General features: G+C 41.6%; 1 protein-coding gene across 2 annotated transcripts in view; it reads right to left on the minus strand.

The window, feature by feature from the left end:
- Positions 1-17,155, minus strand: part of CCNJL (cyclin J like) — a 40,604-nt gene that overhangs the window by 4,145 nt on the left and 19,304 nt on the right. For both annotated transcript variants that reach the window (XM_067566561.1, XM_067566560.1), the window contains exon 4: positions 215-514. In XM_067566561.1, the coding sequence (XP_067422662.1) occupies positions 215-514 (300 nt within the window). The remainder of the gene's footprint in view (positions 1-214; positions 515-17,155) is intronic.

Consider the following 17,155-nt stretch of genomic DNA (forward strand, 5'->3'; position numbering starts at 1 on the left):
TTCCCCCAAAAGTGCCTTTGATAATATATGCCATTTGCAGTCTATAGCACTACAAAAGGAAAGAATGCTCTGGGCAGGTATTTTTATTGCACCTTTATTGTGCCAGTTTTAAAAGCCTATGTCTGCTGTGGATTTTTGCCTTTAGCCCACTGGAAGACCACCCAAAGGTAAAGCTCTACATACCCCAGTTCTCACAGTTGGACTGAGAGATTACCTTGCACTGAAAAATCAAGAAAGTAGTAAGCATATTTCTCCATGAAAGCTTTGACTTTGGTCAGGGATGTGATGGGCCAGCCATTGTGAAGGTCATTCTCACCAACGGAGGCGAAGAGGTAGTAGTCAATGTAGTGTGCTGGAGTTGGCAGGCACAGGTTCCAGTTGAAGCTTTCCAAGAGTAGCAGTTCCATCTTGAGCAGGTCTTTTTTGTTTAGCGCCACATTCACGTTGCACATGTAAGCCAAGTTATTTAACTGCTCCAGCTTTGGAACGCGATCCTCCTTTTCTTCAAATTTGCCTTTAAAAAAAAAAAGGAAAAAAGAAAAAGAAAGATGGATTTCAAAATTTACTGAAAAACTCACCCCCGGTCACCAAGATTCAAAGGATCCTGGCACTAGTTGTGCATTCGTAGGCATGTAGAATCACAAATCCATCATGCAGCATGGGAAACCTGCTCTTCTAGCAGGGCTAGCCAGTTTTGTGGACTCAAACCCAAAGCTCAGCAGGGGTGTGTATTCAGACTTGCAAAGGTCTGTGCAAACATTGCATTTGGTCTATCTGTGCAAAACAAAAGTGTGCAGCTCTGGTGCACTAGGAGCTCCAGAAACATTTATTGGGGCAAGGGAAGAAGGCAGGAAATCAGGCCTGATCAAATCTGGTCATCTGAACAAAAGGTGTCTTGCAATCTAAGCTTCTTTATCTTTAAAAGCAACTTTAAAATGCCAAATATCAACGCTAGATACATGCAAGTCTAGGAGGCGCACACAATTTAGCACAAGAGCAACAAACTTTACAGTGATGGGTACACACCTGCACTGTTATGAATTTGTGTCACCAGTGTTGTCTTTCCTTAAAGACTTTGTGAAACTGACCCAGACAAAAGTACTGGGAACCTGAATTAATCTCCTAAAGGATAAGCCCACCTCCCCATGAGGACTTATATCACATTCAAGGTTTCGGAACAGAGTCAGACACAAAAAAAGTGAAGTTCTTTGGCAATTGAGTAATATTTTCCCTTCAAGGATCTCAAAAGGAGCTGGTTTCCATAATACTGAACATTTAAGATTTTTTTATATTGTATTAATATAAATCTATAAAACAAAAATAAATTATAGAGATTTTTAAGTAGCGCATCTCAGCAAAATGCCTAGCACAATGGGACCCAAATCCCTGGATGGGTCCTTTAGGTGTTACTTCAGAAGAGATGATTGTGGTAGATTAAGAAGTGCTTTAAAAAGCAGCAAGAAATGTGAAAGGGAGGGAGAAAAAGCCTGAGTAAATTCCTCTCCCTCCAAATCCATCCAAATAAATCCAAGCAGATTTTAAGTATGCTTTTTAGAATAGTGCTGAACAACATCACTGGCCCTTACCTACACTTGCTGCTGTTATCCCATATTCAGCTGTACCCAGCACTGACTCTTCTAGTCAGCAATGAGTAGTTTTTGTAGTGCAGATCAGGTTCAGATGGTTGTAACTGTTTAGATACAAAAACCCCACCTAAAGAAGTCACCATAAAGAGGTTTATAAAAAGAAACACCTACAAAATATAATGCAAAATAAGAGGACACAAAGTGCAGTGAGAAAAGGGAAAAGAACAAGACTTCTCTATTTGTTCTCCTCCTTCTGATAAATCCCTACAATTTTTATTTTAGTATTCAAACAACTATCAGTAGCTAAAAAACGTGCACAGCAACCCTTCCAATCAGAACAGCCTCAGGATATGGTTAGACAAGAGCTTTAAAATTTGATCCAGAGATCAAATATCAGCAAGACCTGTAACACAGTTCTTCCTTTGGATACACGCAGGCAGGTCTCTGCAGTGCAAGTGCAGATAATCTAAGAAAACACTAATATGCTTCTGGAGAAAAGTCTCAAGACACCAGAGGCCTCTTTTGTTAACTGAAAAACAAACAAGTGGTCTAAACCACTTGTTCCTTAAGTTTAACCATCCATCTACTTTTCTCTGCTTTAGCATTTGCTTTCTGCTTTAAAATGAAGTAATCCCATCTTTCAGCCATCTTGAATTAGATCAACTGCATCTGCTTAACAATAATTTATCTACTGAACATTTGTTCGGGATCTTCTAGAAGCAGATGTTGGAATTCATTAACATGTTTATTCATAGCAGAAAGCTTGGCAGCACATCCTGGGAGATGCAAATGCATTCTGGAGGAAAACCGTATTTCAATATGAAAAGAGACTCTGCCCCTATTTCAAGACCCTCAAAACCTTATTTAAACTGCACTGGATTTCAGGAGTGATCAAAAATCCAACATAAGTGCGTAGCTGAGAAAAGTAATCTGCTAAACTGTGACATTTAACTTTTCAGATAGACCTAAGTTTGTTTAATTTCTTTGGATTTCTCATGGAAGAAGACAGTAAAACACCTCAATGCCTGAGCATGCTGCAGTGTTTACACAGACCTATCAGGAAAACTATGACATTACCTGAAGTAAAAAATTTGCTTCAAGAAATCAACTAACACACATTTAAGCCATTCTTTTCATGAATAAGGTGTTGAAGATGAGTGCCTGTATATCACGTTAGCCAGAATTACAGCTCTTTCTAGCGCAATGTGTCCCTCCTGTTTTCTTCTCTAGCAGCACTGTGATTCTATGGGTCTCTGAATAAGTAGGTACCAAAGTATACTTAGTCCCTTCTGCAGTGCTGGCCACCTAAATGAGAGAAGCTCAATACTCCAGCTGCTACATTAGGTCAAATTACAAGCTTAAAGACAATCCCGTAAAGCCCTCACTCAACCTGTCATATGCCCTGCAAGGTGCCCTTGTCATGGTAAAGGGCCAGAGAACATCCCCTCCACATCAACCTGAAAAGACAATACTTCACCACTTCCCTCTGCCCCATGGATGAATAGCTAGAGTGGGAAAGAGACCCAGATATTTAAAATCCATTAACAGAGCTTTAGAATAAGATGCATTAATGAAATGTTATGACTCAGCCTCATGAGAGCTGGAGTGTGTGGAAGTACAAAGTTAAAAGAAAAGCAGAGGCCAAGGACTGAAGAAAACCAGTCAAAAGAAGTTTTCAATCAGAATTGTCAGTACTACATGAAAGATGTATAGCAACAAGCTCAAGGTAATCACTGAACAAACAGCTAAAATAAAATTTTGCTACTGTACTCACAAAATACTGAACATGTAACTGAAGTGATGTAGCTCATTCTCCTACTGTTTCTCATTTGAATTTCTATTTTGGATTTTTTAAAAGCCACTTATGCTAAGAGAAAAAAATCTGGGACAAGCAAACTTATCAAGAAATGGGTCTCTCCGTACTAGTGAGACCTGCTTTTACTTCATAACGGAAGAGATTCAGATGCCAAAATTTCCAAACAGGTAACTAAAATTAGGCTCCTAAATCCACTTTAGGACTTAGATAAGTTGCTTATTTTCAAACATGTTGATCACGCAGAAGTTCCCCCTCTTTGCCCAAGATGGTCTTAAAGACAAATGCACGCATCTTGCAGTGGAATTCTCCTCCTCCTCCCCCACCCCCTAAAGTGACCTCTGAGTTAACTGGTAAAGATCTAATGACATACACTTATTTAGTGTGCCAAACTGCAATACAATAGGTAACCACTCACATCTCCATAAAATACAAAATGCCCAATAGCTGTACTCAGGTTCAAAATTCTTTAAACACCTACAAATATGCTAGCTTGCATTTTAACCAGTGTTAAGGCCTGCCCTACTCTAGGAAGAGGTGTGTGAGCTAGCCAATTTTTAAATAAAAGCCTAAGCGTATCCTAAGAGGGCTTTTCAGTCATGTTAAGCCAACTTCATGGTGCTAACCTGATTAAAAGCCATATCTCCCCTTGCTGACCCATCAAGACAGGGCCATAGTGACTTTCACATGAAGTGAGGCTTCAGAGCCAAGACTGAAATGTAGTAGCCCCATATCCCAGTTCCTTGTTTCCAATAGCCACTAATTTATATCTCCCTCCCCCTCTGTAAGCCATTTAAAGGCCATTTATTCTGACAAATTGAAAGGGGCTTGGTGAAAGGCCTGCAGTCAAGTGTAGAAAAACAACATTTGGGGAAACTCAGCAATTAAAGAAGATCCAATATTTAGAAGGAAAATTTCTTTGGATATGTTATATGAAAGCTATATGCACATGCTACAAAAGGCAAGAAACAATTAAAGCCCTCAGGCAGCTCCAACTTTGCCCTGCTTTTGCAGAATTTCTCTGTTTCTTCCTGTCTGGTAGGGCCTCATTAAGATCAGGTCATTGAAAGGTTAGGAGAAGTATACAGTAACCCAGTAATTAACATAAATAATTCCTATGGGATTAGGAGAGAGTATTCATTTTAAGAGCCAGGATGGCTGTGCTGCACTCAACTTCTTTAGACTACATTTACAAGTGCACCAGATTGTGGCTTTCCCTAGAATTAGTCATCTACTACTCAAAAGTAGTTATAAAGAGCACTGCACTGCCACTAGAAAAGCACATTTCCAGAAAGGATGCCGTATCTCACACATTTAATTCTCAGTATGTGACCAATTAATGGATCCATGACTAATAACAGAAGGGTTATTTTGGTGTCAAGTTAAGATTGCAATAATTAATGCTTTCTGCACTGGAAATTTTAAACATAGTTCAAAGGCAACAGTAAACAGATTCACTTTTTTTAAAGTCTCTCTCTCTTGATAATTTGTTTGCTACAAATTCAAACCAACTACTTTGATGTATGGTTACACATAGAGATCAATGCTTCTACATACCCTAGTATCTTCCCTTCACCAATCCATTTTACAAAATATCAGGAAGAACCTTTAAATATCAAATCTGTATGCTACACAAATTTGATTGTTATTTTATAGACAAAGAACGTGTTATAAACCATGTTATGAACACTTTAGGAATGTCTATAGCAGGGGTGGCCAAACTTACTGATCCTCTGAGCCGCATACAACAATCTTCAGACGTTTGAGAACTAGGGTGAGCCAGCCAGCCCTCGGGGCTTCAATCCTGTGGCGAGGCTTGGGGCTTCTGCCCCACGGGGCGTGCCTGCTGAAGCCCTGAGCCCCAGCAAACACCTCCCACAGGGCAGAAGCCCGAGACCCCTCTCCCTGCAGGGCTGAAACCCCAGCAGGCCTGCCCCATGGGGCAGGAGCCCTGAGCCTCAGCAGGTGTCTTCCTGCTGGGCAGAAGCCTCTAACCCTATCACCCCACTGCAGGGCAGAAGCCCAAACTTCCCATCCCAGCCTGGTAGGCGGAGTATAGGGAGGGGGCTTAGAGACATACCTAAAAAGCATCAGCAGAGTCTGTGCAAATTAAAATTTCATACAATTACTTGTTTATACTGCTTTATGAAACAGATTTCAGTGTAAGTATGATATTTATATTCCAATTGATTTATTGTATACTTATAGGGTAAAAAGGAAAAAGTAAGCAATTTTTCAATAATAATGTTCTGTAAACACTTTTGTATGTTTACATCTGATTTTGTATACAAATAGTTTTTAAGTGAGGTGAAACTTGGGTACGCCTCCTTCGACCTCTCAGTCCCAGATGTTTTCAAAAGGTTGTTTCTAAATTGCAAAAATCCATGACTGTACAACCTGGAAGGGATCCAGAAAACAAAGTTCTGTCCTGTTTGGCTTTAATCAAGATGATTTATTACATGCTTTAAATTTAAATGGTAGCTAAATTCAATTGTGATGTTCACATTTCAGCTGTTTTGAATACTTTCACTTTTGGTTCTTTGGCACTGGTAGTTTAAGTTGGGTATTAAATAATAAGTAGCCACCAGAACAAATCCATGACCTACAATATATGGATGTTAGCTGGAGGAGTTGAAGCAACATTCTAAAGACAGCCCTTCAAATTGTCACATTGCAGGTAGATAACATGGCAGAAAGTTGAAGTCAAGGCAGAAGTCCTATAGGAAACAATATTCTGTAATATTAAGTTACTTGAGCTACTCTCCAATACAACATCCCAGCAGTTGTATCAAATCATATATAGGTATGTGTTCTCTTACCCTAATTTCAGCCTGACCCATCAAAGTGGCATCTCAATTCATTGAACACAGGGAGCAGTTTACTTCCACTCTGCAGCACTACATTAGATTTATTAGGTCACAGTCAGGGTGAAAAGTCACAATATAGATTTAAAAAAAAAAACAACCCAAAAAAACCTGTTTATAAGTCACTAATCCTAATTTTTTCCCTCTCATAGCCTTAGTTATTGATGTACATATTTTGTGCTTGTCCTTTAGTTTCATACTAGAACCACAAGATCAAAATACAAGATTTATAGGTAAACAGCCTGGGCTAGATTTGCAACTAAATGCCATTTTTGGCAACATTCAGTACCTACAAATCAAGAAAGCTACAGTGTTTCAACCAGGCTATACTTCATCACTTTGCAGACAGCCAGTGGTACTTCAGCTCCTGTGTCACTTAGGCCTGGTTTACACTAGGAAATTAGGTCGGTATAACTACATTGCTTAGTGGTGTGAAAAATCCACACCCCTGAACTACATAAAGCGACCTAATCCCCTGGTGTAGATAGCGCTAGGTCCATGGGAGAATTCTCCTATGGACCCAGCTACCATGTCTTAGGGAGGTGGATTACCTGCACTGACAGGAGAAGCCCTCCCATTGAGGTAGGAAGTGCTTACATTGAAGTGTTGTAGCGTTTTAAGCATAGACAAGCCCTGAGGCTAGCACTTATTTTGGCAAAACTTTTGTCACTCAAAGGTGGGGAAAAAAAAACAACACTCCCAAGCGACATAAGTTTTGCCGGCATAAACGCTTGTCTGTGCAGCGCTATATCAGTGGGCGAACGTCTCCCACCAACATAGCTACCGCCGCTTGTTTAGGTGGTTTATTACATCAGTGGGACAGCTCTCCCCATGGCATAACCTGGTGTACAAGTGCTCTTACAGTGGCACAGCTGTACTGATACAGTTATGCCACTGTAAGCTTTAAGTGTAGACTAGCTCTAAGATACCTTTGAAAATCCCACTCTGCAGTGCCTAAATATTTGCTTAGAAGCCTGATTTTAGACTCCTCTTTCTGAAAATGTTGGCCTGTGTGTAAAGAGTTCCAATTCCTTTGTTAATGCACTGAAAAACCTAAACAGCCTTTGATCGTTAATCCCAAAGCAGTTTTATTTTGAAGTGATAAAAGTTTGATGCCTCTAAAGAAAAGATTTAATTAAAAATACAGTGTTAGTCTCTGATGCTGCAAACACTTATGCACATGCTTAAACTTTAAGCACATGAGCAGTCCTATTGAATTCATAGAACTACTTGAGTGACCAAAGTTACATACCTGCTTAAGCGTTTGCAGGATTTGGGCTTTAATTTTCAATATTTTGTTCTTTGCCTATAGCAGTTTTGTAAAATTCAAAGAAGATGCCCTACCAGCAGCGTTCTTAAGAAGCAGCCTGTGTAAGTAAATTTTAATCTAAAGTTACAATAGCACAAATTGTAAATTAGGTGGATAAAAGCCTCAACCTGATTAAATCAGATTTAAATCACTCCACTCTGTTCACAATCAAGGGGTTTTCCCACTGTGAAAAACTTGCTCTCTCTTAAAGAAAGAAATATGTTCAGCTAACTGGAGTGAAAGCCTAATGCAGTGTTGCCAAGAGGAACAGATTTAAGTCAAAGAGAAATGAACATTTCATTAGCTCATCTGTCTGCCAAAAAGGATTAAAACTGCCTACTCATGCTGGCTTTTAACTAGGAAATGATAAAGGTTTAAAAGGGGCACCACAGTTGTCAAAAGGTACCCTGAAGCACTGACTCCTCTATTATAGGAAGCAACAACTGCTACGCAATCCTAGCTGTAGTGCACAGTTCAGAGTGTTTACTTGGGGGACTTGCAGGGGGAGAGGAGAAGGAAGGTGTTCCTGGGGTTTCGCACCGTGACAAGAATAAAAGAGGACATACAGACAATTAGTTTTATTAGAGTTTAAGAGTCCAACAGAGGAGTGGGGTAAAAAGGACTACTGATTGCCAGTTTAAAGAGTCATTAAAATGTAAGTGCTTTTCATCCCATAAATACCCAATTCAATGAAACCAAGTGGGGAATACCCAGATCAAGCACATCCAGCCAGGCCCAAAGGAAACACTCCTTCAGTGCTACCAAGTGGTGTGCATCTGAACACTGATTGACTGCATTTTTACTCCTATTCTGACCTACTAGATGATGATACACACCTGAATGCAAGTTTTCCCAACTACTCTCTTACTGGCAAGACAGAGTACTAGCAGCTCACAATAAGATCGCTACTTATTGTAAAATAACCTGCTCAATTTAACATTTCTGCCTCTTCCTCCCCCAATGCCATTTGTCTCATTTTCCTGCTGCATCATGTCATAACCTAGATCAGGGGTGTCAAACATCCAGCCCATGGGCCAGATACGGCCCACCAACCTTTTTGGTCCAGCCCCTGGCAGCAGCGCATGCTGCTGCGACATCTTGCAGCGTTGTACTCTCTGGCAGCGTTGCGTGCTGCTGCCAGAGAGTACGCCAGCATGAGACCCTGGCTGGGATTATTTAACTGAGGTTAGTCCTGCTTTGAGCAGGGGGTTGGACTGGATGACCTTCTGAGGTCCCTTCCAACTCTATGATTCTATGAGATCTCACGGTGTTGCACGCTGCCATGACATGTGTACTCTGGCGGCAGCGCGTGAAGCGCTGTGTGCACGAGACACAGCGCTCCAAAAGTGCCTAATATTTCGATTTATGATATGTATGGCCCACTTGAAGTACATTTAATTCAAATCTGGCCCACCATAGCAAATGAGTTTGACACCCCTGACCTAGATGGCAAGCTTTCCTGCCTATCTGTACAGCATATGGCACAATGTGGCCCTGATCCTTGTCTGGTGCCCCTAGGTGCTAGAGAAATACAAAGAAGACAACAAAACCCTATGTAGGGATAGAGCTGCTCCTTTTATGGTATCAGGAAGATTTCAGGTTTATAAATATGTGCTGACTTAGAAAGGTGAGTGAAATCATAGCTTGATTTTTGCTGTGAGAAATTAAATGTGGAGGTTCCCCAGAACCTTTGTTTTATTGTGTGCTTCTTGCTACCCTTCTAAGTGAAGATACTTCAGTCCCATTAACATGCAATGTTTCCAACTCTCATGATTTTATCTTGAATCTCACGTTGGCTGTCTTTTTTTCAAGGCCCAAGCTCCTGGAGTCAGGTGAAAATGTCTGTTTACATAATAATAAAAAAAAAAGTTATAATCGTCATGGCTGTGGTGAAAAAGCTTGAAAAGGGGAGCCCTAGACATTCAAAAACCAGAAAGCACACAAAGAGATGCCAAAATGTGTGCGTGGGGGGAGGGGGGCACACCAAGAGGAGGAGAAGGTATGTTAAATCTCAAAAATTTTAAGTCAGTCTTCGGATGTCTTGGGACCTGACTCATGATGTTTGCATGCCAGAGGCTGACAAAATAGCTCCTTCAGATACAAGCCTCCAACTTACTGGGTTCTGCAAAAGTCAGAGCAAGGCAAGTGCTCTTACCCCCTGTGAGATGTCCTTCCTCTCAGCTATATCCATACATCCAATTGTTATCTTTCTTCAAATGCCTAGTGTGCCAGAAGCAGGGGTCTATACAGTTATTTCTTTGAGTACAGCATGTACCTTCTTCTACTTTCAGTAATCAGCTCCATGCACCTGGTGTTGATTACAAACACAGAACAGCTCTTCAGCCAAAACTACCAGGCCAGCATTTGGAAGTGTGTGTATCAGTCTTCTGGAGATGTGACTCCACCCAGTAACCTCAGCTCTAATCATTGCTCATGTTGAGATTATCAGTGTATTGTTCCTGAAAAATCATTCAACTTCCTGCATTTCCTTATGACATTTTGGGGTGTGGAGGTGTTAAGGGATAAATTGTGTCACTGCAAAAGACACTCCATCCCCCATCTCCTCAGGAAGTGTCATCTTGGGGAAAAAATAGAACGATAAATGAAACATGACATAGAAATTTGATTTTGTGGAAGGAGATAAATTCCAAATATTTGGAATTTATCAAAGAGCTGTAGGGGCCGCATAAAACATTAATACCTAGCTCATAAATAGCACTTTTCATTTACTCTCAATGTACTTTACACATTAGGTCAGTATCATCCCCCTTTTAAAGATGGGGAAATGGCTTGCTCAAGGTCACACAATGAGCAGAGCTGAAAATTCAACCCACATCTCTAGACTCCTGCTCCATGCTCTGTTCAATAGGCCAGTTGTTTCCCCACCTGGGATGAGAGGGGGGATACAGCATCACTTTAAAATGGAAACATACGCTTGGACAGTTTGTGCCTAACTCGTAAAATTTATTCAAGTTGTTAGCAAACAGGTACATGACAAGCGTCACTCATTAAGGAAGAGTAATATCTGCAGCAGCTGTCATTCAGCCCAACAGCTCCTCCTGTAGAACTCTTCCTTCTTACCATAGTACACAGTAATGCAGCACAGGCAGGGAAGCAGGAGGGGCCAGCACCAGTTACAAGTCACCCACCTGCTGTCTCCTAGCCCTGAATCAGAGCAGGAACAGCATGATCTGTTGATGACTTGGGGAGGAAAGTGTACACACAGAGGAAGACTACCTGATGATGAAAGAAGGCTGAAACGTGCAGAGGATTGAGGAAGACAGAGGACCAGGAGTGTGACAAAACTGTAGATAAAGGAGAGAGACTGAGACAGAAAGGAGAAACAAGTAAAAACACGGGGGTGGGGGGAGGGGCTGAATCAACAGCAGGAGCATATTTATGAAACACACAGAGCTACGCAAGATTGGGCAACTATGGAAAGCCGCCCCCTAATACTGATAGCCACCACTTAGCTGGGTAATTCAAAATAAGACTCTGGTGCCTCTGCATCTCTCTCTCTGAAGGAGAGTGTGTTTCACTCCTGGGAAGGAATTTAAAGCCTGGCAATTCTAAACTTCAGTAAAGTAAGGGCAATGAGGTTGTACTTACCCCAAAAAGGAGCATTAGTACCCTCAGGGCACCACTGCATTTAGTTAGCATTTTCCAGCTGGGCAGCAAAGCTAAATTTTCATAAGAATGGAATGTTTATGGGGGGATAAACTAAAGATAGGGAAGAGAATCAGGGACACAGGCGGCGAGTTATATGTGCCTGTGTTCCACCAACATTAAGGATGGTGGGCCTGGCTCCACCAACATTCATGTGGTGCTGGGGGGCCGGCCGCAGAGCCTCCAGTGGTGTTTGGCTGTGGAGGTGCAGAGCACAGCGGCCCCCTGTGCCCAAGGCAACCCGGCCTTCCTGCCTCTCTTCCCCACCCCGACACATGCAGCGGCTGGCCAGGAACTGCTCCAGCGCTGGCCCCAAACAGTGTGGTATGGCAGTAGCTGCTCCCCCCTCCCGGCCCCAAGCCTTCTCCTGTCCCTCCCCCACATGGCACAGCGCCCTGGCCAGGAGCTGCTCCTGGCCCCAAGCAGTGCTGTGTCGTATGACAGCACTCCCCCTACCTACTGGCCTGGCCCCTTCCCCTGCCCCTCTCCCACATGATGTGGGCCTAGCACCCTGGTCAGGACCCCTTATGGGCCCCACCAAAAATTACACAAACCTGGTGCCCATGGCTAGGGATGGAGAACACTAAATGAACTTTATTTACCTATGTTTATAAACACTCTGCACCTTATAGGCTTATAACAGTTTGACTATAATGAGGCTGGATGACCTATTGTCAACACAAATTGTTTCCCCACTCGAGGAAGCTTAGGATTCTCCTCAGAGTCCTTGACATGCAGAAGTCATCCTGTGGTGAACACACTTTTTTCTGGTTGGTGAAGACTTAGCCAGAGTGGTAGAGTTAGGGGTTGTCTACATGGGAAAGTTTTACCAGTTATACAGATACAGCTATATTAGTGTAACAGTTTTATCTTCCAGCATAAGAGTGTGGGGTGTTTTTTGGTTTAGCTTAAACCCTCTCCTAATGGAGAAGCTAAACTAAAAAGCAACCACTTACACAAGAACAACACTGCTCACATGAGGGGAGGGAAGAAAGGGAGATGTTATACTGATAACTATTATTGGTTTAAATTCACACCTTGGGTTATACAAAAAAACACCATCACCATGGTTTCTTTTTTAAATTCACCCAAACAATTTTGGGGGGGGGGGGGGGGGGAAGGGGACAGGACGGGGAAGAAGAAATTAAATTCACAGTGAACTCTTATGTGCGGTCCTACCTAAATTAATTTCTAACCAGGTCCAAAGGGCAGCAAACAATTTACTGCACTTTTATTTATATCGCACTAGCACCTACATGCTCCAATCAAGAACTGGGTCCTCCTTGTTATATCTGTTTGTACAGTACTTGTCTGCACTCCCAAAGAATTACTGTAAGTGAAAGAAAAACCACACAACACCAAACACGTTAGAAGCCAAACAGACTGCCTGACCATGTGTCAATAAAGCAGTTTTGCCAACTGGATTGAATAGGGCCTGTGGAAGCTTTTCTTCAGCTCACCAACAACATATGTCAGGTGCACTGAAAAGCGAGCCTCACTGCCTTAGAGCACACTCATGAGCAATGCTCTTTCTCAGCCTTTCAGTCAGAAAACAGCTTTCCCTCTCACCCACCCCTCCTTCCAATCGCAACAAAAGAGTCTGCAAATGCATCTTCCCTCAGACAGCTGAGACTTGCATTGCTCTAGCTTTTGGAAGGCAGCCCAAAATCCTCCTTGCTGAAAGCAAGCAGCTGAGCTGCCCCCAACAAGGCACAGGGCACTTATGCATTCATGATGGTTGGTTGCCATGCTGTCACTAATTACTATTCTCCAACTTTGCATAGCAAGGGCGCCACAAAGCAGAACCCACTGAATGAACTGCCAGCAGCTCTACATGTGCAGCAGGGTGGGGAAACATTGCCCATATCTGATCTCAGCTCAGGTACTGTTAACATGTTCTCCCCTTTTGCTCCAGTTTCCTCTATTTTCTGTAGTGCTAACTCAGCTCTTGGAAAGCACACTGGAGGAGTTAAGAAGTTGTGTAAACTCTGTAATATGGTAACAGCATGTTAAACAGAGATTTGATTACTATTATTCCTGTATCATGTCTCCTTAAACAAATAACTCACATTGTAATGATCGTTTTGTTTCTGACATTTACATGGCAACGATTTGTGAACTTGTTTCTTAAATAAAAATAGTAATAAAAGAAGTTGGGTAAAAACCCCCCGAGAAGTTAGTGGAATGTTCTGGAAGCAACACAGCACTGAATATAATGGAGAAGCCAACAAGAGATTGCTCAAGGAGTTTGGCTAAACAAAACAAGTTACATTGCAATAAAAGCAGAAGCCTCAAGAGGAAAAAGAGGAGCAATAACTATAAATTGTATGGGCGGTCAAAGCTGCCCTGTGTTAGCTCATGGAAGGAGAGCTGTTGCCTAAAGCCAGCTGTTGAGGGTTAGCTCTTCAGGGAAGAAAGGAAAGCAGGATTTTATACTGATAAAAGCAGAATTCTCTTTAGGGATAGTCTAAACACAAGAAGTTGTGCCACTTTAACTCTACTGGTATAGTTAAAGCTGTGCACCCTCCTTCCCCTTTACTGGCGAGGTAGTTACACCAGTATAGTATCTTTATGGCAGAATAACTGTGTCCACACTAAGGGCTGGGCTAGTATAAATTAATTATATTACAAACAAACAAACACAAACAAAAAAAAATAATCACATTCCTAATCAAAATAGCTACACTGGTATAGAAATTGGTGTCTGTAAGCCAGGCCTTAGTACACTATGGAAGACAGGTTTTTAGTTTATGGTGTGGTTTCGGAAAGTGTTGACTAGTTGTTTCATTTACTGCAGCCAAGACAACAAAAGCAATCTAGAAACAGGGCCAGCCTCAGCCGGAGTTTTATAGAAAAATCTTTCCCAGTCCTTGCACTCTTTTCCCAGAATAAGGACCACTGCAATGCTGTCTGAATGGGCACCCAGGCAGACTGATGCAGGAATCAAGTGCCTTTGATTCCATTAACTGAGAACTCTGGAATAGGTGTCAATTTCAGTAACCCTAGTGCAGGAAGGCATTTAACTGCTGCTGAAAGCCATTTTTCGGCAACAGGCTCCCTGTAAACCAGTCCTGAAGGAGTCTCAAAAATCACACTTTTAGAAAGTGCTGTGAAGGTTGTGTCCCATTTACACTAGTACTCATTCGTTTGCAATGCTGACTCAAAGGGAACAGCAACAATCCATGTAATTAGCGTGCACAGGGCTGAGTATTAGCCCCTCAAAACTGCAGAAATCTTCTCCATCTCTCCCACATTTGAAGCACAAGTGGCAAGCAGGCTACAAACTACTTGATTTGTTAAGGGACACGTATTTTTGGTTATAGTGATTTCAGGTTCCAATACAATTTGGCTGAGCAGAAAATGGACTCATTGTTCTGGAATTGCAAGATCCTTTTGTTAAATGTCTTGTAACTAGAAAGCTACTTTATCTGGTTATAAACACACAGATGTAGGCAAGTGTGCATGGTCTACATAGTTTTGTTTCCCCCTCCCTCCCCCCAAGAACTGCATCACTTAAAGTGCTTTTCATTAAAGCTGATAGGAATTTTTATTTATTTATTCACACAATATTTACTATAAAAATGTGCAGGTTTTTAAATCGATGAAAGAAACCCACAAGGCTCTCTGTTTATGGCAGCCTAAAATCCTAGCCCAAACTGGACACTTTCCACAGAATGTCCATTTTGATGAAAAAGTTAATCAAAAACACATTTCAAATGAAAAAAGTTTTGACCAGCTCTACTTTTCATGCAGATTAATTATCTTTGCTTCATGCAGTCATTTAGACTCCTTTGTTTTGAAGCAACAACAGTTTTGCCAGATGGACTGAAAAATCATCTTCTCATTGTTTCTTTAAGCTTCTCTATTCTCTGCTGAAAAGCTGTGCAGCTTCTTACAGCAATGCTCTGCTGGAAGTTATAATAGAGATTACCACACCTGCAGAAACAAGCCAAGGGAACAGTTCTCTCTCTTCCTTGCTACAGTGGTCTGAGCTTGCCAGAGGTCTAGATGTAGCTATACTGATATCCAGAGGAACCACACTACAGGGTGGTTTAGAAGGTCAAAGTTTCCTGAGATTGGTGGGGAACTACTATCTCAGGCTGATGCTTTTAAAGGGTTTGTCCACAGAGGAAAGTTTACTGCCATAACTCCACTCATGGAGGAATAAGAATACCCTTTTCCTGGTTTAGCTTGTGCTACTTTGACGATGATTCAATTTAAAACAAAAAAAAGCCACTTTTATTCTAGAAGGAGAGAGTATCCATAAGGGAAGTTATGCCAGTATACTTTTGTGGGTAAATTTCCCCCAGTAGACAAGCTTAAGATTTTAGTCATTTAAGGCCTCATCAACATGCAGATTTTGTTCCAGTATAACTATTTTGGTAAAACTCGTGTAGACACAGTTAAACAGGTATAAAGGTGATACACCAGAATAGCTTATTCCTGTACAACTATGCTGACTCTGGAAAGGGATTGTACTGCTTTACCTATATTGATAGAATTGTTACATTTAGAAAAAGCACTTACTTATGTAGGTTACTCCCTCCTTACAATGCTCAGAGGAGTTGCAAAAAATTTTCCTCTACTGCTGTCATAAGGCAGCTTGCAGGTTTCCTTTTGCCTGACTACAGCTGTGATGACCTGCAAATATTTCCCCCTCTTCCTGGTTAGGTGACCTCTGTTTTGCTTCTTTACATAAAGGACAGCGTCAAAAGTTTCTCTGCTTGTTTTTAACCCTAGAAGTTTCAGGACTATGAAGTCTAATCTTTCCTGCTTGGGGCAGGAAATGAGGTAGGGGTTCTTGCAAGGTATACATTGTTAGCAGTCACATGTTGAGTGAAGGGGTGAGTATGTCAAATCTCTCCATCCGGTCTCCATAACTTCAGTGACTACCATTAAATGTGTGAAGTCTTTCCCCTAAATCTGAGTGTAGAACTATTGAAATGATGCCTTCCAGGCTAGACAGTTTAAAAAAAAGGCAGAAAAAAATCAGAGCTTTGAGACCTTCATCCATCACAAAACAAAAGAGCTATTACTATATTCTCTTACCCTCAGATTAAAAGGTGACCTGCAAAGTATGTCTTCACTGACAGCAGCAAATTTGCCACCACCAGATCGATCTATCCGGATCAACTGAGCGGTCAAGGAAGACCCACACAACCTATCCGGAAGTCGACTTGTTAAAAACACCCCCTCAAGTGGCACAGTGCAGTGAATATGCCATGCACAACCAAAGTTAAGAAGTCAACAGGAGTTACACAAGCTATGCAGAGGAGCTTGCATAACTCCTGTCGAGTGCTGCTGAATTTTAAGGTAAGCATAGACCAGACCAAAGTGCTTCAAACTGGCAGAACTTCAGCAGTTGCAAGCTCCTCTTGCAACATAATGAAGTTATGCAGTACTGGCGATTAGAAAAGATGTGTTGTGAAGTTCAGTCCTGAGCTTGCATAAGTTCTCAGGGGTATTTGAATCTGCTATTTTGTTTCAAACAAGTTAGACTGAACCAAAATACCAGGTTCAAAGAAAAAAGGTTGAACTAATTCCATCCAATACAATGGATTCCATGGATTCCAATACAATCCATTCAATACAATGGATTCTTCTCCATTCCAATTGTAATCAGCTTTTTCTGTAAGGTCAGTCAGCAACAGAGTCCATCATTCACCAATTTCAGTACTGTATTTGTAAGATGGTACAAACCTTCATCTTTTTCAGAGCTAGGAAAAAGGGCAACACCTCTCACTAGATTTAGAAACATATACCAAAGTCTGTGGTCTGTTCCACCACAGATCGGGCCCTACCAAATTCACAGTCCATTCTAGTCAATTTCACAGCCACAAGATTTTCAAATTGGTTAATTTAATGAATTCAGATGTTTTCATCTGAAATTTCATGATGGGGGTCCCAACTCAAAATG

Source organism: Emydura macquarii, unplaced genomic scaffold (genome assembly GCF_026122565.2).
Source record: "Emydura macquarii macquarii isolate MOO-44397 ecotype Brisbane River unplaced genomic scaffold, CSIRO-AGI_Emac_v2 contig_2768, whole genome shotgun sequence".
Classification (NCBI taxonomy): Eukaryota; Metazoa; Chordata; order Testudines; family Chelidae; genus Emydura; species Emydura macquarii.